Source organism: Salvelinus namaycush, chromosome 5 (genome assembly GCF_016432855.1).
Source record: "Salvelinus namaycush isolate Seneca chromosome 5, SaNama_1.0, whole genome shotgun sequence".
Classification (NCBI taxonomy): Eukaryota; Metazoa; Chordata; class Actinopteri; order Salmoniformes; family Salmonidae; genus Salvelinus; species Salvelinus namaycush.
The window spans coordinates 3536915-3554503 of NC_052311.1; the positions used below are offsets into that span (position 1 = coordinate 3536915).

At 57.3% G+C, this 17589-nt stretch overlaps 1 protein-coding gene across 1 annotated transcript in view; it reads right to left on the reverse strand.

Annotated features, from left to right (window-relative positions):
• Positions 1-397: 397 nt before the first annotated feature.
• The window catches only part of LOC120048904 (dynactin subunit 4-like), a 149714-nt gene continuing 132522 nt past the window's right edge, over positions 398-17589 (reverse strand). The window contains exon 9 of the mRNA XM_038995221.1: positions 398-534. Coding sequence (XP_038851149.1) covers positions 398-534 — 137 coding nt within the window. The remainder of the gene's footprint in view (positions 535-17589) is intronic.

A 17589-nucleotide genomic window follows, 5' to 3' on the forward strand; every position in this document is an offset into this window, starting at 1 on the left:
GATTTGGGGGGCCATGAAAAAGAGAGAGGAGGAGAATGGGAGGGCCCTGAAACGAGAGGAGAGGAGGAGAAGAATGGAGGGCCATAACAGAAAGGGAGGATGGGCGGTAGAGGAGAGAGGGTTAGCGCGGGGCCATGAAACAGGATTGGGAGGCATGACAGGAGAGGAGGGAGTTTGAGGCGACAGAGGAGTGAGGATGATTTGGAGGGCTAGAAGAGAAGAGTTGGAAGGGCTTCATGAGAACAGGAAGGAGTTAGGCCATGACGTAGGGGTTTGGGCTGAGGAGGGGAGCTGGAGGCCATGACGATGGAGGAGGAGGAGTTTAGCTGAACGGAGGAGTGGAGGGCATTCGAGGAGGGGGGGGATTGGGATGGGCCAGGTGAAGAGAGGAGTCGGGTTAGTGAGGGGGGGCCATGTGGATAACGGAGAGCGGGGAGTGTGATTGTGAGGTGGCATCGTAAACAGGGGTGGGTAGGGAAGGTTGGGAGGCATGAACGGCCGAAATGCGGGAGTTAGGGGAGGGTGGGGGTGGGGCTGAAACGGGGAGAGTAGAGGAGCGCGGGGGGAGGGCGATGACGAGAGTAGGAGGTTGCTGGCATGGAATAAAGCGGGAGAGGAGGATGCTTTTGGGGGGAGGGCATGTAAACAGAGAGAGGAGGGGAGTTGCGTAGGGCCATGAAACAGGAGAGGAGGAGTGTTTGGAGGGCACATGAAACAGAGAGAGGAGGAGGAGTTGGAGGGAAAAACAAAGAGGAGGAGGAGGGAGCCTTAGGAGGGGGGAAGGGCCATAACAGGAGAGAGCAGGATGTGGGAGGGACATGAAACAGAGGGAGTGGTAGGAGGGGTTGGGAGGGCCATGAAACGAGAGAGAGGAGGAGGGTAGCTTGGAAGGGCCATGAAACAGACAGGAGGAGGAGGAGTTTGGAAGGGCACTGAACAGAGAGAGGAGGAGAGTTGGAGGGCCATTAAACAGAGAGAGGAGGAATTGGGATGGCCCTGAATACACGAAGGAGGAGAGGAGTTGGAGGGCCCTGAAACAGAGAGAGGAGGAGGACATTGGGAGTCCTGAACAGAGAGGAGAGAAGGAAATTGGAGCGGCCATGAAAACAGAAGGAGGTAAGGAGTGAGGAGTTGGTGGGCCATGAAACAGGAGAGGAGGAGGGTGGGTTGAGGGCCATGAAAAGAGAGAGAGGGGGGGTTGGGAGGGGGCCCTGAAAAAGACAGGAGAGGAGGAGTTGGGGCATGGCATGAAACAGAGAGAGGGAGGGGGGGAGTGGAGGGCCAGAAACAGAGAGAGGAGGAGGAGTTGGGAGGGACATTGAAAACAGAGAGAGGAGAGGAGGAGTGGGAGCGGACATGAAACCGAGAAGAGGGGGAGGAGATGGAGAGTGCCATTAAACAACGAGAGAGGAGGAGGGGTTTGGAGGGCCATGAAAACGGAGAGGAGCAGCAGGAGTTGGGAGGGGCATGAAAACAGAGGAGGAGGAGGGTTGGAGGGCCATGAAACAGAGAGAGGAGGAGGAGAGTTGGAAGGGCCATGAAACAGACAGGGAGTAAGGGAAGAAAGGAGAGTGGAGGAGTTGGGAGGGCCATAAACTAGAGAGAGGAGGAATTGGATGGCCATGAAACAGAAGGAGGAGGAGGAGTTTGCGAGGGCCATGAAACAGAGACGAGGAGGAGGAATTGGCTGACGGCCCATGAAACAGAGAGGAGGAGAGAATTGGGAGGGCCATGAAACAGAAAGAGGAGGAAGGATGAGTAGTTGGGGGGGCTAATTAAACAGAGAGAGGGAGGAGGGGTTGGGAGGGCCATGAAACAGAGAGAGGAGGGGGGGTTGGAGGGCCATGAAAAAAGACACGTTGAGGAGGAGGAGTTGGAGGGCCAGAAAACAGACAAGGAAGGAGGAAGGAGTTGGGAGGGCCATGAAACAGAGAGGAGGGCGAGGAGTTGGAGGGCCATGTAAACAGAGGAGAGGAGGAGTGTGAGGACCATGAAACAGAGAGGGGGGAGGAGTGGGAGGGGGCCATAAACAGAGAGAGAGAGGGGATTGTGTAGGGCATGAAACAGGCTAGAGGAGCAGGAGATTGGGGGCATGAAACAGAGGGAGAGGAGGGGTTGGAGGGAATGGCCAAACAGAGAGAGGAGGAGGGGGTGGAGGGGCATGAAACAACAGGAGGAGGGGTGGAGGGCGTTGAAAAGCAGGAGGATTGGGAGGGCCATGAAACAAGATAGGTTGGGAGGGGATGAAGAGAGAGGAAGGTTGGGAGGGCATGAACAGAGAGGAGAGGAGGAGTTTTGCGGGGGGCCATTGCAAACAGAGAGAGGAGGGTGAGGGTTGGAGGGCCATGAAACAGATGAGGAGAGGAGGAGTTGGGAGGGCATGAAACAGAGAGGAGGAGAGGAGGGTTGGGGGGCCATGAAAACAGAGAGAGGAGGAGGGGTGGGAGGGGCCATGGAACAGAGAGAGGAGGGGGGGGGTTGGGAGGGCCATGAAAAAGACAGGAGGAGGAGAGTTGGGGGGCGCATGAAAAAGACAGGAGGAGGGGGTTGGGAGTGGCCATGAAACAGATAGAGGAGGGAGGGTTGGGAGGGCCATAAAAGAATGAAGAGAGGTGGCGATGAGAGGAGGGAGAGGGTTTGGGAGGGCCATGAAACAAGGGGAGGTGGAACGAGACGCGAGGAGTTGGGGAGCGGCCATGAAACAGAGAGAGGAGGAGTGGTTGGGAGGGCATGAAAAACCGGGAGGAGAGGATTGGGAGGGCCATGAAACGAGGAGAGGAGGAGGGGAGTTTGGGGGTGGCAATGAAACGAAGAGGAGGAGGAGGTTTGGGCAGGGCCATGAAACAGAGCAGAGGAGGGGGGGGCGAACGGAGCATGAGAAGGAGCATAGAACAGGAGGAGGAGGAGTGGGAGGGCCAGAAACAGATAGAGAAGAGGGTTGGGGAGGGCCTGAAAACAGAGAGAGGAGGAGGTAGTTGGAGGGCATGAAAAGGAGAGTGAGGAGGAGGAGGATTGGGCGTGGGCCATGAAACAGAGAGAGGACGGGAGGGGTTGGGAGGGCATGAAAAAGACAAAGGAGGAGGAAGGGAGTTGCGGGGGCTGAAACAGAGAGAGGAGGGGTTGGGAGGGCCATGAAACAGAGAGGAGGAGGAGGAGGGGTTGAACGGGAGGGCCGTGATGAAACCGAGAGGAGGAGGAGGGGGTTGGGGAGCGGCCATGAAAAAGACAGAGGAGGAGTTGGGAGGGCATGAAACAGAGAGAGGAGGGGGGAGTTGGCGAGTGGCATGAAACAGAGAGAGGAGGGGGGGTTGGGAGGGCCTATGAAACAGAGAGGAGGAGGAGGAGCGAGTGGAGGTGGGGCCATGAAACAGAGAGAGGAGGAGGGGTTGGGGGCCATGAACAGAGGAGGAGGAGTGGGAAGGGCCATGAAACAGGAGAGGAGGAGGAGTTGGGAGGGCCATGAAAACAGAGAGAGGAGGAGGGTTGGGGGGCCATGAAACAGAGAGAGGAGTTGGGAGGGCCATGAAACAGGAGAGGAGGTAGGAGTTGGAGGGCCATGAAACAGAGAAGGAGGAGGAGAGTTGGAGGGCCATGAAACAGAGAGAGGAGGAGGAGTTGGGAGGGACATGAAACAGAGAGAGGGGGAGGAGATGGGAGGGCCATTAACAGAGAGAGGAGGAGGAGTTGGAGGCCATGAAACAGGAGAGGAGGAGGAGGAGTGGGAGGCCATGAAACAGAGGGAGGGAGGAGGGGTTGGGAGGGCCTATGAAACAGAGGAGGAGGAGGATTAGGAGGCCATGAAACGAAGGAGGAGGAGGAGTTCGTATAGGCATGAAACAGAGAGAGGAGGAGGAATTGGGAGGGCCATGAAACAGAGAGGAGGAGGAGGAGTTGCGGGGGCCATGAAACAGAGAGAGTAGGAGGAATTGGGATGGCCATGAAACAGAGAGGAGGAGGAGATTGGGAGGCATGAAACAGAGAGAGGAGGAGAGGAGTTGGGGGGGCATGAAACAGAGAGAGGAGGAGAGGGTTTGGGAGGCCATGAAACGAGAGAGGAGGGTGAGGCGAAAGACAGGAGGAGGAGGATTGGGAGGGCCATGAAAAAGACAGGAGGAGGAGGAGTTGGGAGGGCCATGAAACAGAGAGAGGAGAGGGGATGGGAGGGCCAGAAACAGAGAGAGAGGGGAGGTGGTGAGGGTCATGAAACAGAGAGGAGGAGAGGAGGAGTTGGGGGTTGAAACAGAGAGTGGAGGAGGAGTTGGGAGGGCCATGAAACAGAGAGAGGAGGGGGGTTGGGAGGGCCATGAAAAAGAGAGGAGGAGGAGTGGGAGGGCCATGAAACAGAGAGAGGAGGGGGGGTTGGGGGCCAGAAAAAGAGAGAGGAGGAGGAGTTGGGGGGCGATGAAAACGAGAGAGGAGAGGGTTGGGAGGCCATGAAACAGAGAGAGAAGAGAGGAGTTGGGAGGGCCATGAAAACAGGAGAGGAGGAGGGAGTTGGGAGGCCATGAAAACAGGAGGAGGAGGAGGAGTTGGGAGGGCCATGAAACAGAGAGAGGAGGAGAGTTGGGAGGGACATGAAGACAGAGAGGGGGAGGAGATGGAGGGCCATTAAACAGAGAGGTGAGGGAGTTGGAAGGGCCAGAAACAGTGAGAGGAGGAGGAGGAGTTGGGAGGGCCATGAAACAGAGGGAGGGAGGAGGGGTTGGGAGGCCATGAAAAAGAGAGAGAGGAGGAGGAGCTGGAAGGGCCATGAAACAGACAGGAGGAGGAGGAGTTGGAAGGGCCATGAAACAGAGAGAGGAGGAGGAGTTGGGAGGGCCATTAAACAGAGAGAGGAGGAGGAGTTGGGATGGCCATGAAACAGAGAGGAGGAGGAGGAGTTGGGAGGGCCATGAAACAGAGAGAGGAGGAGGAATTGGGAGGGCCATGAAACAGAGAGGAGGAGGAGGTGGGGGCCATGAAACAGAGTGAGAGAGGGGATTGGGAGGCCATGAAACAGAGAGAGGAGGAGGATTGGAGGGCACATGAAACAGAGAGGAGGAGGAGGACGAGTTGGGGGGGCCATGAAACAGAGAGAGGAGGAGGGTTGGAGGGCCATGAAACAGAGAGAGGAGGGGGGTTGGGAGGGCCTGAAAAGAAGGAGGAGGAGGAGTTGGAGGGCCATGAAAAGAAGGAGGAGGAGGAGTTGGGAGGGCCATGAAACAGAGAGAGAGGGGGATTGGGAGGGCAGAACCAGAGAGAGGAGGGAGGGTTGGGAGGGCATGAACAGAGAGGAGGAGAGAGAGTTGGGGGGCGCGATGAAACGAGAGGAGGGGGGTTGGAGGCCATGAAAAGAGAGAGGAGGGGGGGTTGGGAGGGCCATGAAAACAGAAAGAGGAGGAGGAGTTGGGAGGGCCATGATTAAACAGAGAGAGGAGGGAGGGAGTTGGGAGAGGCCATGAAAAAAGAGCAGGAGGAGGAGGAGGAGTTGGGAGGGCCATGAAACAGAGAGAGGAGGAGGGGTTGGGAGGCACTGACAACAGAGAGAGGAGTTGGGAGGGCCATGAAACAGGAGAGGAGGAGAGGTTGGAGGGCATGAAACAAGGAGAGAGGAGGAGTTGGAGGGCCATGAAACAGAGAGAGGAGGAGGAGTTGGAGGGACATGAAACAGAGAGAGAGGGAGGAGATGGGAGGGCCATTAAAGAGAGAGGAGGAGGAGTTGGAAGGGCCATGAAACAGAGAGGAGGAGGAGGAGTTGGAGGGCCATGAAACAAGGAGGGGGAGGGTTGGGAGGGCCATGAAAAGAGAGAGGAGGAGGAGTTGGAGGGCCATGAAACAGAGGAGGAGGAGGAGTTGGAGGGCCATGAAAGAGAGGGAGGAGGAGTTGGGAGGGCCATTAAACCGAGAGAGGAGAGGAGTTGGGAGGCCATGAAACAGAGAGGAGGAGGAGGAGTTGGGGGGCCATGAAACAGAGAGAGGAGGAGTTGGGAGGGCCAGAAAGAGAGAAGGAGGAGGAGTTGGGGGGCCATGAAACAGAAGAGGAGGAGGAGTTGGGAGGGCCATGAACGAGAGGGAGGGGGGGTTGGGGGGCCATGAAAAAAGAGAGAGGAGGAGGAGTTGGGGGGGCCATGAACAGAGAGAGGAGGATGGGAGGCCATAAGGAGAGGAGTTGGAGGCCATGAAACAGGAGAGGGGGAGTTGGAGGGCCATGAAACAGAGAGGAGGAGGAGGAGTTGGGGGAGCCATGCAAAAAAAAAAGAGAGGAGGAGGAGTTGGAAGGGCCATGAAACAGGAGAGGAGGAGTTGGGAGGGCCATGAAACAGAGGGAGGGAGGAGGGGTTGGGAGGGCCATGAAAGAGAGAGAGGAGGAGGAGCTGGAAGGGCCATGAAACAGACAGGAGGAGGAGGAGTTGGAAGGGCCATGAAACAGAGAGAGGAGGAGGAGTTGGGAGGGCCATTAAACAGAGAGAGGAGGAGGAGTTGGGATGGCCATGAAACAGAGAGGAGGAGGAGGAGTTTGGGAGGGCCATGAACACAGAGAGGAGAGGATTGGGAGGCATGAAAACAGAGAGGGAGGAGAGTTGGGGGGCGCATGAACAGAAGAGGAGGAGAATGGGAGGGCATGAAACAGAGAGAGGAGGGGGGGTTGGGAGGGCCATGAAAAAGAAAGGACGAGGAGGAGGAGTTGGGGGGGCCATGAAACAGAGAGAGGAGGAGGGGTTGGGAGGGCCATAAAACAGAGAGAGGAGGTGGGAGGGATATGAAACAGGAGGGAGGAGGAGTTGGAGGGCCATGAAACAGAGAGGAGGGGAGGGTTGGGAGGGCCATGAAAAAAAGAGAGGAGGAAGGAGTTGGAGGGCCATGAAAACAGGAGAGGAGGAGTTGGGAGGGCCATGAAACAAGATGAGGAGGAGGTGGAGGGCCATGAAAGAGAGAGAGGAGAGGAGTGGAGGGCATGAAACAGGAAGGAGGAGGAGGAGTTGAGGCCCATGAAACAAGAGAGAGGAGAGAGTTGGGAGGGCCATAAAACAGAGAGAGGAGGAGGAGTTGGGAGGGCCATGAAACAGAGAGGAGAGGAGGAGGTGGGAGGGAAGGGCCATGAAACAGAGAGAGGAGAGGAGGATTGGGAGGGCCATGAAACAGAGAGGAGGAGAGGTTGGGAGGCCATGAAACAGAAGGAGGGAGGAGGAGTTGGGGGGGCCATGAAACAGAGAGAGGAGGAGGGGTTGGGAGGGCCATAAAACAGAGAGAGGAGTTGGGAGGGCCATGAAACAGGAGAGGAGGAGGAGTTTGGAGGGCCATGAAACAGAGAGGAGGAGGAGGAGTTGGGAGGGCCATGAAAAAAAGAGAGGAGGAGGAGTTGGAAGGGCCATGAAACAGGAGAGGAGGAGTTGGGAGGGCCATGAAACAGGAGGAGGGAGGAGGGGTTGGAGGGCCATGAAAGAGAGAGGAGGAGGAGATGGAAGGGACATAAAACAGACAGGAGGAGGAGGAGTTGGAGAGGGCCATGAAACAGAGAGAGGAGGAGGAGTTGGGAGGGCCATAAACAGAGAGAGATGGGATGATGAACAGGAGAGGAGAGGATTGGGAGGCCATGAAACAGAGGAGGAGGAGGGTTGGGAGGGCATGAAAGGAGAGAGGAGGAGGAGTGGAGGGCCATGAAACAGAAGAGGAGGAGGAGTTGGGAGGGCCATGAAACAGAGAGAGGAGAGGAATTGGGAGGCCATGAAAACAGAGAGAGGAGGAGAGGATTGAGGGGCATGAAACAGAAGAGGAGGAGGAGGAGTTGGGGGGCCATGAACAGAGAGAGGAGGAGGAGTTGGGAGGGCATGAAACAGAGAGAGAGGAGTTGGGGAGGGATGAAACAGGAGAGGAGGAGGAGTTTGGAGGGCCATGAAACAGAGAGGAGGAGGAGGAGTTGGGAGGGCCATGAAAAAAAGGGAGGAGGAGTTGGAGGGCCATGAAAGACAGGAGGAGGAGGAGTTGGAGGGCATGAAACAGAGGGAGGGAGGAGGGGTGGGAGGGCCATGAAAGAGAGAGAGGAGGAGGAGCGGGGGCCATGAAAACAGAGAGAGAGGAGGAGTTGGAGGGCCATGGAAACAGAGAGAGGAGGAGGAGTTGGGAGGGCCATTAAACAGAGAGAGGAGGAATTGGGATGGCCATGAAACAGAGAGGAGGAGGAGGAGTTGGGAGGGCCATGAAACAGAGAGAGGAGGAGGAATTGGGAGGGCCATGAAACAGAGAGGAGGAGAAGGAATTGGGAGGGCCATGAAACAGAAAGGAGGAGGAGGAGGAGTTGGGGGGGCCATGAAACAGAGAGAGGAGGAGGGGTTGGGAGGGCCATGAAACAGAGAGAGGAGGGGGGGGTTGGGAGGGCCATGAAAAAGAAGGAGGAGGAGAGTTGGGAGGGCCATGAAACAGAGAGAGGAGGGGGTTGGGAGGGCCATGAAACAGAGAGAGGAGGGGGTTGGGAGGGCATGAAACAGAGGAGGGGAGGAGATGGGAGGGCCAAAACAGAGAGAGGAGGAGGGGTTGGGGGCCATGAAACAGGAGAGGAGGAGGAGTTGGAGGGCCTGAAACAGAGGGAGGGAGGAGGGGTTGGAGGGCCATGAAACAGAGAGAGGGAGAGGAGTTGGAAGGGCCATGAAACAGACAGGAGGAGGAGGAGTTGGAGGGCCATGAAACAGGAGAGGAGGAGGGAATTGGGAGGGCATGAAACAGAGAGGAGGAGGAGGAGTTGGGGGCCATGAAACAGAGAGGAGGAGGATTGGGAGGGCCATGAAACAGAGAGGAGGGTGGGATGGGGTGGGAGGGCCATGAAACAGAGAGAGGAGGAGGAGGAGTTGGGGGGCATGAAAACAGAGAGAGGAGAGGGGTTGGGAGGGCCATGAAACAGAGAGAGAGGGAGGTTGGGAGGGCATGGAAAAGAAGGAGGAGGAGAGTTGGGAGGGCCATGAAAACAGAAGGAGGGGAGGAGTTGGGAGGCATGAAACAGAGAGAGGAGGAGGATTGGAGGGGCCATTAAACAGAGAGAGGAGGAGGAGTTGGGAGGCCATGAAACAGAGAGGAGAGGAGGAGTTGGGAGGGCCATGAAACAGAGAGAGGTGAGGAATTGGGAGGGCATGAAAGAGAGAGGGAGAGAGGAGTTGGTGGGCCATGAAACAGATAGAGGAGGAGGAGTGGGAGGGCCATGAAACAGAGAGAGGAGGGGGGGTGGGAGGGCATGAAAAGAGAGGAGAGGAGGAGGAGTTGGGGGGCCATGAAACAGAGAGAGGAGGAGGGGTTGGGAGGGCCATAAAACAGAGAGAGGAGTTGGGAGGGCCATGAAACAGGAGAGGAGGAGGAGTTTGGAGGCCATGAAACAGAGGGAGGAGGGAGTTGGGAGGGCCATGAAAAAAAGAGAGGAGGAGGAGTTGGAAGGGCCATGAAACAGGAGAGGAGGAGTTGGGAGGGCCATGAAACAGAGGAGGAGGAGGTGGTTGGAGGGCATGAAAGAGAGAGAGGAGGAGAGTGGAAGGGCCATGAAACAGGAGAGGAGAGGAGGAGTTGGAAGGGCCATGAAACAGAGAGAGGAGGAGGAGTGGGAGGGCCATGTAACAGAGAGAGGAGGAGGAGTTGGAGTGCCATTGAAACAGAGAGGAGGAGGAGGAGTGGGAGGGCTGAAACAGAGAGAGGAGGAGGAATTGGGAGGCCATGAAAAACAGAGAGGAGGAGGAGGTTGGAGGGCAATGAAACAAAGGAGGGAGGAGGAGGAGTTAGGGGGGCCATGAAACAGAAAGAGAGGAGGAGGAGGTTGGGAGGCCATGAAACAGAGGAGGAGGGGAGGGTTGGGAGGCCATGAGAAGACAGGGAGAGGAGGAGTTGGGAGGGCCATGAAACAGAGAGAGGAGGAGGGAGGGGAGGGCCATGAAACAGAGAGAGGAGGAGGAGTTGGAGAGGGGGGACAGAAAAGAGCAGAGAGGAGGAGGAGAGTTGGGAGGGCATGAAACAGAGAGAGAGGGGAGGAGAGGGAGGGCCATTAAACAGAGAGAGGAGGAGGGGTTGGAGGGCCATGAAACAGGAGAGGAGGAGGAGTTGGAGGGCAGAAACAGAGAGGGATGGGAGGAGATGGAGTGTGAGGGCCATGAACAGAGAGGGAGGAGGAGTTGGAAGGGCCATGAAACAGAGAGGAGGAAGGAGGAAGTGGAGGCCATGAAACAGAGAGAGGAGGAGGATTGGCGAGGGCCATGAAACAGAGGAGAGGAGGAGTTGGAAGGCATGAAACAGAGAGAGGAGAGGGAGTTGGGAGGGCCATTAAACAGAGAAGAGGAGGAGGAAGTTGGGAGGCCATGAAACAGAGAGGAGGAGGAGGAGTTGGAGGACCATGAAACAGAGAGAGGAGGAGTGAATTGGGAGGGCATGAAACAGAGAGGAGGAGGAGGAGTGGTGGGGCATGAAACAGAGAGAGGGGAGGAGTTGGGAGGGCCATGAAACAGAGGGAGGATGAGGATTGGAGGTGCATGAAACAGAGAGGAGGAGGAGGAGGAGAGGGGGCCATGAAACAGAGAGAGGAGGAGGAGGTTGGGAGGCGAATGAAACAGAGAGAGGAGGTGGGGGGAGGGGTGGAGGGCCATGAAACAGAGAAGGAGGAGGAGGAGTTGGTGAGGGCCATGAAAAAGAAGGAGGAGGAGGAGTTGGGGAGGGCCATGAAACAGAGAGAGGAGGAGGGTTGGGAGGGACATTAAACAGAGAGGAGGAGGAGTTGGGAGGCCATGAAACAGAGAGGAGGAGGAGGAGTTGGGAGGGCCATGAAACAGAGAGGAGGAGAGGATTGGGAGGGCATGAAAAGAGAGAGGAGGAGGAGTGGGGCATGAACGAGAGGAGGAGGGAATGGAGGGCATGAAAGAGAGAGGAGGGGGGAGGGGGCCATGAAAAAGAGAGGAGAGGAGGAGGAGTTGGGGGCCATGAAACAGAGAGAGGAGGAGGGTTGGGAGGGCCAAAAAAGACAGAGAGAGGAGCGTTGGAGGGCATGAAACAGGAGAGGAGGAGGTTGGGAGGGCCATGAAACAGAGAGGAGGAGGGGAGTTGGGAGGGCATGAAAAGAGAGAGGAGGAGGAGGAGTTGGAGGGCCATGAAAAGAGAGAGGAGGAGGAGTTGGAGGGCATGAAACAGAGGGAGGAGGAGGGAGTTGGGAGGGGCCATGAAAGAGAGAGAGGAGGAGGAGCTGGAAGAGGCCATGAAACAGACAGGAGGAGGAGGAGTTGGGAGGGCCATGAAACAGAGAGAGGAGGAGGAGTTGGGAGGGCCATGAAACAGAGAGAGGAGGAGGAGTTGGGAGTGGCCTATGAAACAGAGAGGAAGGGAGGATGTTGGAGGGCATGAAACAGAGAGAGGGAGGAGGATGGAGGCCATGAAAACAGAGAGGAGGAGAAGGAATGGGAGGGCAATTGACAGAGAAGGAGGAGGAGGAAGGAGTGGGGGGGCATGAAACAGAGAGAGGAGGAGGAGGCGTTGGGAGGGCCATGAACAGAGAGAGGAGGAGGGGTTGGGAGGGCCATGAAAAGAGCGAGGAGGAGGAGGAGTTGGGAGGGCCATGAAACAGAGAGAGGAGGAGGGAGTTGGGAGGGCCATGAAACGAGGGAGGAGAGGAGTGGGAAGGAATGAAAAGAGGAGAGGAGGAGGAGTTGGGAGGGACATGAAACAGAGAGAGGGGAGGAGATGGAGGCATTAAACAGAGAGAGGAGGGAGGGGTGAGGGCCATGAAACAGAGAGAGGAGGAGGAGAGTTGGGAGGCCATGAAACAGAGGAGGGAGGAGGGTTGGGAGGCCATGAAACAGAGAGAGGAGAGGAGTTGGAAGGGCCATGAAACAGACAGGAGGAGGAGGAGTTGGGGGGCCATAACAGAGAGAGGGGAGGAATGGGAGGGCCATGAAACAGAGAGGAGAGGAGGAGTGGGGGGCCATGAAACAGATGAGTAGGAGGAGGAGATTGGGAGGCCATGAAACAGAGAGGAGGAGAGGAGTTTGGAGGGCCATGAAACAGAGAGGAGGAGGAGAGAGGAGTTGGGAGGGCATGAAACAGAGGAGAGGAGGAGGGTTGGGGAGGGCATGAAACAGGGAGGAGGAGGAGTTGGAGGGCCATGAAAAAGAGGAGGAGGGAGTTGGGGGGCCATGAAACAGAGGAGAGGAGGGGAGTTGGAGGGGCCCATGAAACAGAGAGAGGAGGGGGGGGGGGGGGTTGGAGGGGCCATGAAACAGAGAGAGAGGGTGGGTTGGAGGGCCATGAAACAGAGGGAGGGAGGAGGAGTGGGAGGGCCATGAAACAGAGAGGGAGGGAGGGTTGGAGGGCCAGAAACAGAGAGAGGAGGGGGGGTTGGAGGGCCATGAACAGAGAAGGAGGAGGAGGAGTGGGAGGGCCATTGAAACAGAGGAGAGGAGGAGGTGTTGGGAGGGCCATGAAAAAAGAGAGGAGGAGGAGGAGGAGTTGGAGGGCCATGAAACAGAGAGAGGAGAGGGTTGGGAGGGCCATGAAACAGAGAGGAGGAGGTTGGGAGGGCCCATGAAACAGGAGAGGAGGAGGAGTTGGGAGGGCCTTGAAACAGAGAGAGGAGGGGGAGTTGGGAGGGGCATGAAACAGAGAGAGGTGGAGGAGATGGGAGGGCCATTAAAACAGAGAGAGGAGGAGGAGTTGGAGGGCCATGAAACAGAGAGGAGGAGGAGGAGTTGGGAGGGCCATGAAACAGAGGGAGGGAGGAGGGGTTGGGAGGGCCATGAAAGAGAGAGAGGAGGAGGAGTTGGAGGGCCAATGAAACAGACAGGAGGAGGAGGAGTTGAAGGGCCATGAAACAGAGAGAGGAGAGGAGTTGGGAGGGCCATGAAACAGAGAGAGGAGGAGGAGTTGGAGAGGCCATGAAACAGAGAGGAGGAGGAGGAGTTGGGAGGGCCATGAAAACAGAGAGGAGGAGGGAGGATTGGAGGGCCATGAAAAGAAGAGGAGGGGGGGGGGAGGGCCATGAAACAGAGAGGAGGAGAGGAGGAGTTGGGGGGCCATGAAACAGAGAGAGGAGGAGGGGTTGGGAGGGCCATTAAAAAGAGAGAGGAGGGGGGGGTTGGGAGGGCATGAAAAAGAAGGAGGAGGAGGAGTTGAGAGGGCATGAAACAGAGAGAGGGAGGAGGGTGGGAGGGCCATGAAAGGAGAGGAGGAGGAGGGTTGGAGGGCCTGAAACAGAGAGAGGAGGAGGGGTTGGGAGGGCCATGAAACAGAGAGGAGGAGTTTGGGAGGCCATGAAACAGGAGAGGAGAGGAGTTGGGAGGGCATGAACAGGAGAGGAGGAGGAGTTGGAGGGCCATGAAACAGAGAGAGAGGGGAGAGTGGGAGGGCCATGAAACAGAGAAGAGGAGGAGGAGTTGGAGGGCCATGAAACAGAGAGAGGAGGCGAGTTGGGAGGGCCATGAAACAGAGGGAGGGAGGAAGGGGTTAGGGCAGGAATGAAACAGAGAGAGAGGAGGAGGAGTTGGGAGGGCCATGAAAAAGACAGGAGGAGGAGGAGTTGGGAGGGCCATGAAACAGAGAGAGGAGGAGGAGTTGGGAGGGCCATTAAACAGAGAGAGGAGGAGGAGTTGGGATGGCCATGAAACAGAGAGGAGGAGGAGGAGTTGGGAGGGCCAGAACAGAGATGAGGGGAGGAATTGGGGAGGGCCATGAAACAGCAGAGAGAGGAGGAGTTGGGGGGGCCATGAAACAGAGAGAGGAGGAGGAATTGGGAGGGCCATGAAACAGAGAGAGGAGGGGGGTTGGGAGGGCCATGAAACAAGAGAGGAGGAGGGGAGGAGTTGGGAGCGGCAGTGAAACAGAGAGAGGGGAGGGGTTGGGAGGGCCATTGAAACAGAAGAGAGAGGAGTTGGAGGGCCATGAAAGGAGAGGAGGAGGAGTGGGAGGGCCATGCAAACAGAGGGAGGAGGAGGAGTTGGGAGGGCCATGAAAAGACAGGAGGAGGGAGGAGTTGGGGGCACATGAAAACAGAGAGAGAGGGGGAGTGGAGGGCACATGAAACAGAGAGAGGAGGAGAGTTGGCCAAGGGCATGAAACAAGAGAGGAGGAGAGAGTTGGAGGGCCATGAAACAGATGAGAGGAGATGGGAGGCATAATAGAAGAGAGGAGAGTGGAGGGCAGAAACCAGAGGAGGGGAGGAGTTGGAGGGCCATGAAACAGACGAGGAGGAGGAGGAGTGGGGAGGGCCATTAAACAGAGAGAGGAGGAGGAGTTGGAGATGGCCATGAACAGAGCGGAGGAGGAGGAGTTGGGTGGGGCCATGAACAGAGAGAGGAGGAGGGGGGTGGGAGGGACATTGAAACAGAGAGAGGAGAGGACGGGGTGGGAGGGCCTGAAAAAACAGTAGGAAGGAGCGAGTTGGGAGGAATGAAACAGAGAGAGGAGCGGGGGGTTGGAGGGCATGAAACAGAGAGAGGAGGAGGATGGGCATGGGGGAGGTGAACAGGAGGGCTGAAAAGAGGAGGAGGAGGGTTGGGAGGGCCATGAAACAGAGAGAGGAGGGGAGTTGGGGGGGCCATTCGAAACAGAGAGAGGAGGAGGATTGTGAGGCGCATGAAACAGAGAGGAGGAGGAGGAGTTGGGAGGGCCATGAAACAGAGGAGGAGGAGAGGATTGGGAGTGGCCATGAAACAGAGAGGAGGAGGAGGAATTGGGAGGGCCATGAAACAGAGAGGAGGAGGAGGAGTTGGGGGGGCCATGAAACAGAGAGAGGAGGAGGGGTTGGGAGGGCCATGAAACAGAGAGGGGGGGGGGTTGGGAGGGCCATGAACAAGACAGGAGGAGGAGGAGATGGGCAGAGGGCCATGAAAACAGAGAGAGGAGGAGCGAGGGTGGGTAGGGCCATGAAACAGAGGAGGAGGGGGGTTGGGAGGAGCATGAAACAGAGAGGAGGAGAGGAGTTGGGGGGGCCATGAAAAAGCCGAGAGAGGAGGAGGGGTTGGGAGGGCCATGAAACAGAGAGAGGAGGTGGGAGGGCCATGAAACAGGAGAGGAGGAGGAGTTGGGAGGGCACGAAGAAACAGACAGGAGGAGGGGAGTATGGGAGGGCCATGAAACAGAGGAGGGAGGATGAGGAGTTGGGAGGGAGCAGTGCGGAAACAGAGGGGGGGAGGAGTGGGAGGGCCGAATACACAGAGAGAGGAGGAGAGTTGGAGGCATGAAACAGGAGAGAGGAGGAGGAGTCTGGGAGGGGCCATGAACAGAGAGGAGGGAGGAGTGGGGAGGCATTTGAAAGAAGAGAGGAGGAGGAGTTGGAAGGGCCATGAAACAGAGAGGAGGAGGAGGAGTTGGGAGGGCAGAAACAGAGAGAGGAGGAGGAGTGGGAGGAGCATGAACAGAGAGAGAGAGGAGGTGGGATGGCATGAAACAGAGAGGAGGAGAGGAGTTGGGGAGGGCCATGAAACAGAGAGAGGAGGAGGAGTTGGGAGGGCCATGAAACAGAGAGGAGGAGGAGGAGTTGGGGGGGCCTAAAACAGAGAGAGGAGGGGGGTTGGGAGGGCATGAAACGACAGGAGAGGAGGAGAGTGGGAGGCGCCATGAAAGAGAGGAGGAGAGGAGGAGTTGGGGGGGCATGAATGCAAACAGGAGAGAGGAGGGGGTTGGGAGGCATGAAAAGAGGGAGGAGGAGGAGTGGGCGGCATGAAACAGAGAGAGGAGGAGGGAGTTGGGAAGGGCCATGAAACAGAGAGAAGGAGGAGGGAGTGTGGGACGTGCCATGAAACACAGAGGGAGGACGAGGGAGCATAGGGAGGCCATGAAACAGAAGAGAGGAGGAGGAGGTTGGGAGGGCATGAAACAGAGAGAGGTAGGAGGGAGTGGGAGGCGCCATGAAACAGAGAGAGGAGGAGCCGAGATTGAGGTAGGGACCATGAAACAGAGGGAGGAGGAGGAGTTGGGTTGGGGCCATAAACAGAGAGAGCTAGAGGCCGATTGGGAGGGCCAATGAAAACAGAGGAGGAGGAGGAGGAATGGGAGGGCCATGAAACAGAGGGAGGAGGAGGAGTTGGGGGGGCCATGAAACAGAGAGAGGAGGAGGGGTTGGGAGGGCCATGAAACAGAGAGAGGAAGGAGGGCGGGAGTGGAGGGCCATGAAAAGAAGGAGGAGGAGGAGTTGGGACGGCCATGAAACAGAGAGAGGAGGAGGGTTGGGAGGGCCATGAAACAGAGAGAGGAGGAGGAGGGATGGGGGGCCATGAAACAGAGGTGAGGAGGAGGAGGGTGGGGGGGGCATAAACAGAGAGGAGGAGGAGGTGGGAGGCGACATGAAACAGAGAGAGGAGTGGGGAGGGCCATGAAACAGAAGAGAGGGAGGAGGAGTTGGAGGGACATGAAAAGCGAGGATGAGGAGGGAGGAGATGGGAGGGCCATTAACAGAGAGAGGAGGGGATTGGAAGGCACAGGAAACAGGAGAGAGGAGGAGGAGTTGGGAGGGCCATGAAACAGAGGGAGGGAGGATGGGGTTGGGAAGGGCCATGAAAGAGAGAGAGGAGGAGGAGTTGGAGGGCCATGAAACAGGACAGGGAGGAGAGGAGTTGGGAAGGGCCATGAAACAGAGAGAGGGGGAGGAGTTGTGAGGATACAAAGAGAGGAGGAGGAGTTGGGGGCCATGAACAGAGAGGAGGAGGAGGAGTTGGGGGGGCCATGAAACAGAGGAGGAGGAGGAATTGGGAGGGCCTGAAACAGAGAGGAGGAGGAGGAGTTGGGAGGGCCATGAAACAGGACAGGGAGGAGGAGGAGTTGGAGGGCATGAAACAGCAGAGAGAGGAGGCGGTTGGAGGGCATGAAACAGAGAGAGGAGGAGGAGGAGTTGGGAGGGCCATGAAACAGAGAGAGAGGTAGGAGGGTGTGGGAGGCATGAAAACAGAGAGAGGAGGCGGGGTTGGAGGCATGAAAAAGACAGGAGGAGGAGGAGTTGGGCGGGGCAATGAAACAGAGAGGGAGGGGGGTGAGGAGGCAGATGAAACCAGACGAGAGGAGGGGAGAGTTGGGAGGTCGCATGAAACAGAGAGAGGATGATGGGAGCCATGAAACAGAGAGAGGGGAGGGGTTGGGAGGGCCAGAACAGAGAAAGAGGAGGGGGAGTTGGGGGGGGCCATGAAACAGAGGGAAGGAGGAGGAGTTGGGAGGCCATTGAAACAGAGAGGAGGAGGAGGAGTGGGGATGGGCATGAAACAGAGAGAGGAGGAGGATTGGGAAGGGCCATGAAACAGAGAGGAGGAGGAGGACATTGGGAGGGCATGAAACAGAGAGGAGGAGGAGGAGAGTTGGGGGGGCCATGAAACAGAGAGAAGGAGAGGAGGTTGGGAGGGGCCATGAAACAGAGAGAGGAGGGGGGGGAGGAGTTGGGAGGGCCATGAAAGAAGACAGGAGAGGAGGAGAGGGGGAGGGGAAGATGGGAGGGCATGAAAAGAGAGGGAGGGGGGGTGCGGAGGGCATGAAACAGAGAAGAGGAGAGGGGGAGGGATGGGCAGCATGAAACAGAGAGAGGAGGAAGGATTGTGGCTTAGGGGGGGCCATGAAACAGAGAGAGGAGGAGGGGATATGGAGGAGCCAGAAAAAGAGGAAGGAGGAGGGACGGTG